This window comes from Bactrocera latifrons, unplaced genomic scaffold (genome assembly GCF_001853355.1).
Source record: "Bactrocera latifrons isolate USDA-ARS-PBARC rearing strain unplaced genomic scaffold, ASM185335v1 scaffold_123, whole genome shotgun sequence".
Classification (NCBI taxonomy): domain Eukaryota; kingdom Metazoa; phylum Arthropoda; class Insecta; order Diptera; family Tephritidae; genus Bactrocera; species Bactrocera latifrons.
Genome location: NW_017534664.1, coordinates 552,132 through 560,600, shown reverse-complemented (window position 1 = coordinate 560,600; position 8,469 = coordinate 552,132). Strand labels below are relative to the sequence as shown.

Here is an 8,469-nt window from a genome sequence, read left to right as displayed (position 1 = left end):
CAGGGTACCTCATAATAGAAAGCATCGAAAGGGTAAATACAGGGTTTGTCGGAAAAGTAATATGAATGATTTTCTTCCGCCGCGACTGTACTTCACAGCGTGAACGCACAGACTGGATTCGGTAGATTGTATTCCTAGCTAACGAATGAGCGGCTGGTCAGTCACCTGGAGAATCAGGACAAATATTTTCGCGCGACGTGTTTCTGTGAGGGGTGCAAGCCGAAACCTGCCACAGAGACATTTGATATGATCAAGCAGGCGTACCCAGACATTGCTTTAGCAAAAAGTGGTGTGTTTCGGTGGCATCAGGCCTTTTGGGGGGTTGGGAAAAGGTCGCTGATGAAACCGTGCTAGGAGTGCTGCAACTTCGACATAAACTCACAATGTGACTCGTGTGCGCAAAGTTTTTAACTCAGACCATGAATTTGTTCCTCCTGGACAAACCGTCAACGCCAAGTTTTACATGGAAGTTCTCAAGAGACTCAAAAGTGAAAGTTTTAAAGATCAATTACGGCCATTCATGAAAGGTACAGATTTTATCAAAATTATGACTAATTCGGCAAGGTAAATAATGAAGAAGAATTATGCAAAATATGCCGACAAACTGTCAGGCTCTGGGAGCAAATATGCCAAAGTAAGAACTTTTTGAAACGAGCGCCCCCTGGTGGTGCCATTTATATGTCGGCTGGTGCATTAGAATCCGCTAACTTTATCGATTGTCCAGTGAGAATTTCATAATATTTCATTGATAGGAAGTAAAGTTATTTCGTCTTAAATGTCAGTATGTTTGTGTTATCGGTGCGAAAATGAGCTTCGAACATAGAGCCAACATTAAATTTTGTTTTAGAATTGGTAAAACTTTCAATTGATGAATCAAGTCTACGGCGATGATTGCCTATCCCGTAGCGGAGAGCGCGAGTGGTTTCAACGTTTTCAAATTGGTCGTGAGGACATAAATGACGATCAACATGTGGGCCTTTCAGTATCGGTAATCAACCCAAATTGTGCGCAAATTCATCAAAAATCAGCCGCAAAAGGTGTGTGCACGGTTTGTTCCGCACAAATTGATTGACGACTGAAAATTGCTCAGAATCCATCTCATCGATCGACGCTGGTGACTGATTATTTGACCAAAACTCACATTTTAACTATTAACCACTCCCCGTATTCACCTGATATGGCACCATGCGACTTTTTCCATTTCGGAAAAATGGATTTGCCCATGAAAGGAAGCGTTGTGCAGACGTAGAGACCATTCAGAGGCTTGCACCGGCATACTGGCGGCCATACCGGCCAACAAGCTAAAACACTCGTTCGACATGTTTTTGGACCGTGCAAAAAGCTGCATTGAAGCAGAAAGAGACTATTTTGAATAAAATAAAATGATTTTGCCAAAAAAAAACTTTTTTTTCCTTTTTTTAAGTCCTGTTTACTTTGGAAAGCACCTTGTACTCGTATATAGACAATCATCTGGAAAAAAATGTAATAAAAAACCCATAAAGGGTGGAACCAGGAGGACGGTATCACCGAGATCTTAAATTGATGAAAGAAAGTTGCGATCACCACATGAATGCAGATTACTTCTGGTCTTTTAGCGATATTTTTAACTCAAAACTATACAAGAAATAATCATAAAAGGAGTTTTATTGAAAAACAAAAAATCATTTTCGACATTTGTCTTTCTGGTTTTTATCAATGCGTCTTTACTTTTCAAAACAAAACTGATTATGTAAATACACCTCTTATTGTGTTTCATGTAAACGAGAGCAAATCTTACAAATTCATTCATAGTTTCATAGACTGTGAGTAGATTATATGGGTCGGATTTTGGAATCAGGGTTACCTATTATGAGAAGTGCTATCCGCGTTATCTGTTATTCCTTTAAAGTGTCACACTCATTAAAACCTTACACATCATTCGTAATAATAAGAATGTAATGTAATGTGGTTAGAATGATCCGATGTCGATAGAAAATGTTCTTTTTCGATTCGTTCTCCTGTAGCTTATAGCCATTTTGAAGGTAATTTCATCACGTAACTCTCATAGAAACCTTCGTCATCATCGGAAAAACTGGGAAGATAAAAATTTCTTGAGACACTATTTCATAATATCCGCAGGAATAGGTAGATCACTTAATGTCAAGCACGGACTACGAGTTGTATGCATACGAAACTCCCAAGTTCCTGGAGCTTCTGGCCAGTCAYTATCCTGTCGTTGTTCTGTTGAAACACAAGCTCTCCTATTGGCCATAGCTGACCACTTCTAGGCGATTGCTTTTCTCCGACGGTTTATTTAAAAATTTAGCCGTAGAGGGACAGCTATAGAAGATTATTCATTGCCAATCCCACCAATCACATAGCAAATCCTTCTTGTTTAATATTAATAATTTGACAACCAACAACAACAATCTTCTTTAAATGGTTCTAAAGGGTTTCTGTACAAGTTTTAGCTGCTGAGCAATCGAAATAGTGGTCGGGCTCGTTGATTTTCTTTAATGCATCGATATTTTTGAAAAYTGGCCTTTTGCCAAGTTTTATCAATACTGGGTCAAGCAATGAAAAACAGTCTAAAGAGGTTTTTTAATACGAAATCTTAAAATTTTTAAGGCATATAGCGCTACCCCTTGGATATAAAAAATAGATAAAATAAATAAAAATTAATTACTTTTTTTCTACCCTTATAATATTACTTGACAACTGAATGTTTCATACTTTTTCGCRTACCCATTCATTGAAAAAATGTTTGTTATTATTAAAAGCAAATAATAACAATATTTTTAATATACAGAATAAGCCTGCTGTATCCYTGATTACTCCAGCTTACCGATATTGTGCTGACTGCAACTTCACTGGCATATAACAACCCAAGCACACGGCATCCGCTGAAACACACGGTCCAATGGCTARAGGCTCCTCTGTAATGAGCTGTTCACCGGCTTTCAAGTCGCGATTCGCCACCAAGTAGCGACCCAATACCGTTGATTTTTCAATTCTATAGGGAAGCTGCTTTGATGTTGAATCGCAAGACTCAGTATTGCCTTCCATTTTGGTTGGAGAACTTTTATTGCTCGATTGAACAGGTGACACTTGTTGTTGAGCTTGGTGTTGGTGATGCTTCTTTTTGTTTTTCTAAAATTCGTGGGAGAACAAATGCACAAATTATTTATTTATTTTAAAGACAAAAACATGCTAAGCGAGTACGCAAAGCTGTTTGGTGGCAAATTTCTTTGTTTTATTTGTTTATTTTTATTTGTATTGCAAATTCCGCCGTCAGCGAGGTCATGCCATTACACATTTCACCATTTTCATTTTCTGCACATCACGTTTTCATTCATAAAACAAAGCGCCATTCATCTTGTTAATTGCTTGCAAGTGCCAAAATGTACAGGTGCTCAATTAGCCGGCAATCGATTAAAAAAGCGCTTACTACTTAGTTTCTCCGCGCTACATTACTCATGTCATCGATTTACCTGCATGTTTCTAGATTTGTAAACAAGTTTTGCTTGGCACGCGTTCCGTGTTATTTGTAAAAACGTTGAAGCATTGTGTTAGCAAAACAAAAACTGCAAAGAACAACAAAACAAATGAGACTACATGAGAGAGCGGTGATATTTTGAGAAAAGTGGGTCTTTATGTCAAACGTACACGAGGAAAATTGAAATGGAGAACGATAAGAGCGCGAACGAGTAAAGACAAATTTAAGTTAAAAAAAATAGGGAGATTTAGAGTTTACTGAGCGCATTTACGAGAGCAAAAGGTAGTTTGTAAACAATTGCAAACAATTACATAATATTGGAAAAAATAAATATTATTAAGAATTTCAATATAGTATTTCTTAAATGTATGTTCACAGAACTACGAAAAATACTTAGTTTGTTACATAATACTACAAGTACTTAATGAACTACGTTCATGCTGGTGATTTTTAGTTCTTGTKCTCAATTTTGATCAAAGCGATATTCAAAGCATCCATATTTCCMATTTTATTTACTCGTTATTTTATCCATTTCGTTTTCTTTGATGAGCCTTTTTAATGCYTTTCTGGGGAAAATCAAATCGTTTTTATGCCAATATTTCAAAATATTATATATGCATATAACAGGTGATCCAAGTAGAGGTGATTTTTTCAATAGCCTTTTTTAACTGATCACACGCGAGTCGTGTTAAGGCTTTATCTAATTTCTGTTCAGTATTATACGACACTGACTTATGGAACGACTTCGCATATTTTACGTGGAGATATTAAAATGAAAGCGAATAAAATACAGCTTGTGCAATAACTAAAGCAACTCGACCTTCCCAAGCAACTTCGCTTCGTTCCATGGGCTTTTGAAGAGTTCCACGAGATCCAACGTTTTCGAGTCGAGATTTGTTTAGCAATGAAGCCCATTTTTATATTTTATTGATCATTGTGCGGCATCGGCAAGATCTTACAACCACTATATATCACATATCTCGCATACAAGCTATTACTTAGATTTTTTAAACTGCGCCTTAAAAATGACTGTCAAAATCAGTTTAGATCCATAGTGTCTTAAACAAAGTTGTTGAGAATAATCCCTAAAACATATCCCGCTTAAGCGATTTTATAGAAAAAATATCAACCCGCTTAAAAAGTATCTATACGTACGGGCCCAAACCAGATAATCGAGTCAAAGGAGGGGTTTTTCCTACAAAATTAGWTGCTAGACTGCATTGTCTTCCAAGGGGAGATCACAGCAATTAAAGAAAGCGTTCATGTTCTTACAAGGGCGCTTATGACAAAATTTGTGTTTTTATATACACAGAGAGGCATGGTGGCTTTGAAATCAATATCTTTCGGTTTATCAAAGAATGAAAAATAATGAAAGATTGCCTTAATCTCTAAGTGATTTTAACTTTTTATAACACGATATGGATGGATTCCAGGACACACTGAYATTTCTGGTAACCGATAAGCAGTTGAACTAGCCTGAACAGGCATAACCTACAACAAAATTCCAATAAATTCCCATGCATCTGGCTACTTATATATAGTCGAGAAACACGTTATAGATATAACTGCAGCTCGGTGGAATCAATCCATGACTTGCTCAATAAGCAGGCAACCGCAATATGGAATATGGGCCGCATATGCCGAATATTAAAATTTCAAACGAATGATATAAAATCGCTGTCTTAGTAGAAGATACGCAAGCAGACTGAAGATGCCATAAAACGGTTATTGTAGAAGTTGCCAAAAGGTAGAACAAAAAGACTCTAAGAAAAGAATGTCATAGGGTTTCTTGGTAATTTCTCGAAAATTGCGTATATAAAACTTTGAAAAATGATAAACTTTATCAGGTGCACAGGTGGTTCAGAGAGGGCATAATAAAGTGAAGGGGTTTCAGTCCCGGTAGTTTCACAATGGGTACCTTAAAAACCTTAGTGCGTCGTCAGACTTGACTAGTATATAATATTCAATTATTTTCGAAATTTCTGTTATCGACAGAATTTATTTGTTATTTATTTGATTCTTGATTTATGACAAGCTAAATACCTAATTTTTAATTTATTATTTATTTATAATTATTTGTACCTCTATTGTGTAAGCTTATGGATGCGTAATACAGTTTGCGATCAACTTTTCCTGGCTGCTATAGCATTGGTTTTCTACATATGGCTACTGGTATGAGTGTACTAGAATATAACAACACCGAGTTCACATTTTTAAGCAATACGGTTTTAAGTATTACATAGCAATACTCCAATTCTGTCAAGGCTTTTTAAACGATGAGCGAGAAAATGAGAAGCATAGACTATAAAAGAAAAAGCCAGCAAAATTCTCTTCATTTATTTTCAACATATTCATACGCTGAAATTCCAAAACTCCGCAAATGGAAACCTAGTGGCCAGTAATAAGTAACCGACAGCCATGTATAAAACAGAATTTAGTAACTATACGATAGTTATTTTAAATATAAGCTACRGATAAGTACCAAGTTTTGATAATGTGATAACAATATAAGCGAAATTTTGGGCAAATTAYTTGTCAAATATTAGTTTTGAGTTTTTATTTACAACTAATTTTTATTTTTCGAAAAAATTTTAAAACTGACACTGAAAATCACATAAACAAAATCTCAATATCTGTATACTCTCATTGTAAATATGCATGTATGTACATAGGTATGTACATATATTTGATTTCGTTGAAATAATTTGCTTTTAATACCAAAAACAACACATTTTCCGCTCTCATGCCTGTATATACTATATCATCCACCATGTGGATTTGCTTGGCGCATAAATACTTTCAATGCTCGCTAGCGTTCAGCTAGTTATCACGCTTTGTGGCAATTTATCTCACTGCTGCCAACGAGATTTTGAGCAGCGCTCTTTATTTATTTTCCTTTTTGTTCGCATTTATTTTTAGCAACCAATGAAGATATGTTGTTGTGATTTTAGTTGGCAATTGTTCTAGCTGCTAAGTGATATGTAGGCGCTTTTGTGCACACACGCATACGCAYGTACATAAGTATAAGCGCTCACATTCGCGTGGCGCTGTGCATTAATTCATTGTAGCGCGCCACCGCGGCGTATACGCAATATCTAACTCGTTGGCTCATTTATATTTCATAAATATTTATTCATAGGCATATGAGATTATTCACTAATTGTTGTTGTTTCCAATAGATTGCGGCATTTCGCGCGGAGCTTGTTGATTCAAATAGTTTATTATAAACATAGCATGTGCGCGATATTTCAGMTATTTGTTATCATGTTTGACTTGGATTTTTATTATGCTTTTTATGAAGATAAATTTTGCAGAATTTCGATTCATAAATAATGGTATTCAAACAAATTTTAAATGAAAAGTGCTGGATTTTTGCAGTAGAAATATGGATGGTTTRTTTTTGTTTCTGAGTCTAATTTGACAATAATGGGATTTCATATAAAGATATATATAATTTCATATTCAGATCTAGATCTAGAGATCTTTGAAAGAAAACATTGGTAAAAATGCTTAACTTTTAAAATTTTTATTTTATTAAAATTATAAATTTTTTTTTTTTAATTTTTTGAATGGATTATCTTTAGTGGTCTGGTGAGTTTTGTTGGATGATATTTTTATCATAAAGAAGAAAAAAATATCAGTGTTTTTGAATGGTTTTATTTTAGTTTGGTGAATTTTACATACATAGCACAGCATAGTATAACATAACATATCACACTGCACCCTCATAACATAGCACAACGTAAAGCAGCACCGCATAACGCAACATAGCATAACACGACATAACAAAGCATAACATATAAGCAAAATTGGAAAATTTTTGAAAAAACTTCCATAAGCACATTTATTATCATTTTTTTCTTAATACTCGTAACAGCAAAATTTTATCTCAAAAAATGCGCAGAAGCAATTCGAAAATTTTATTTTTAATCTGCAAAACATTACATGTTTTCTTGGTGGCATTTTGTTGCTGTAAATTTCGTAAAATTTCACTTAAAAATCACTGATATTACGAACAGCACAGCTTCCCTCGTCACAAWATACAAATCTCACAAGCACAATTCTCACAGCCTTTTCATATGCAACTGGCTGCGGCACATTTGGAAACAATCATACACAGCTTCCCGAATTTCATAGCGACTCATATGTATAAATTATTTTCAACTTTTTCTACATTTCAGCTTTATTCATTTCACTCCGCTCCACGCGATCTTCAAACATATAACACATTTTTGTATGTATATATATATTTTCACAACGCTGGGAATGCGAACCGTTTGAATTTGTGTCAAATACATACAACAAATCATCTTACTTAGCCAGCCGCTGCCAAAGTACTGAGCGTTTTTTGAAGGCATATCACTTGTCTTTCAAGAGCAGCGCTCCCAACTGCATTTATTTTAACGCGTATGTACAAGCATACAAACATTTAAATATAGCGTCTCTTAATTCRGTGTATAATTAGAATTTATTTTAAACAGCCACCTTCTGCACAGCGCGACAATTCATTTGGAAGATGCAATTTTCTTAGACGCTTTCGTTTTTCTCTATTCTCTTTTGAGATGATTTACTTAAATCATTAAATAGCATAAGTAGAAAATCTGAAAAATTACTCTGTACATTTATTTTATTATCTTGATTTTACATTTCTAATTTTGGTTTGGAATAGGTTTATAATTCTTTAAAATTTCCCTGTGCTGATACTATTCATTTATAATTTCTTTTGCATAATTCAAATTTTCAAAATTTCACAATATTTTTCAGGTACTACTTTCATCAGTATTTCAAAAATATTATTACTCTGCTAATTAGTAAACATTTTGATATTTCTTAGCCGTAAAGAAGAATATAAATTCTCAGTAATTTAAAAATAGTTTTTATTGCCAAAAATTTTAATACTTGAAAGACACATCCACGCAAAAAATTTTGCTCATTCGTGATACCAAACTGCTAAGTGATAAATAAATAAGTTGAATTTTTTAAAAGCAAATTTA

At 34.5% G+C, this 8,469-nt stretch overlaps 1 protein-coding gene across 3 annotated transcripts in view; it reads right to left on the bottom strand.

Moving 5' to 3' along the window:
- LOC108978512 (protein msta) overlaps nt 1-7,766 on the bottom strand; it is a 13,009-nt gene extending 5,243 nt beyond the window's left edge. Inside the window, exons 1-3 of one of the 3 annotated variants that reach the window (XM_018948848.1) lie at nt 7,421-7,764; nt 3,471-3,563; nt 2,825-3,129 (exon numbers count right to left, since the gene is read on the bottom strand). In XM_018948848.1, the coding sequence (XP_018804393.1) occupies nt 2,825-3,129; nt 3,471-3,476 (311 nt within the window). In that variant the 5' untranslated portion in view covers nt 3,477-3,563; nt 7,421-7,764. Of the gene's footprint in view, nt 1-2,824; nt 3,130-3,470; nt 3,564-7,420 lie in introns of all 3 variants that reach the window. The other 2 variants (XM_018948849.1, XM_018948847.1) reach the window with 2 other exon arrangements.
- Between the last annotated feature and the right edge of the window lie 703 nt (nt 7,767-8,469).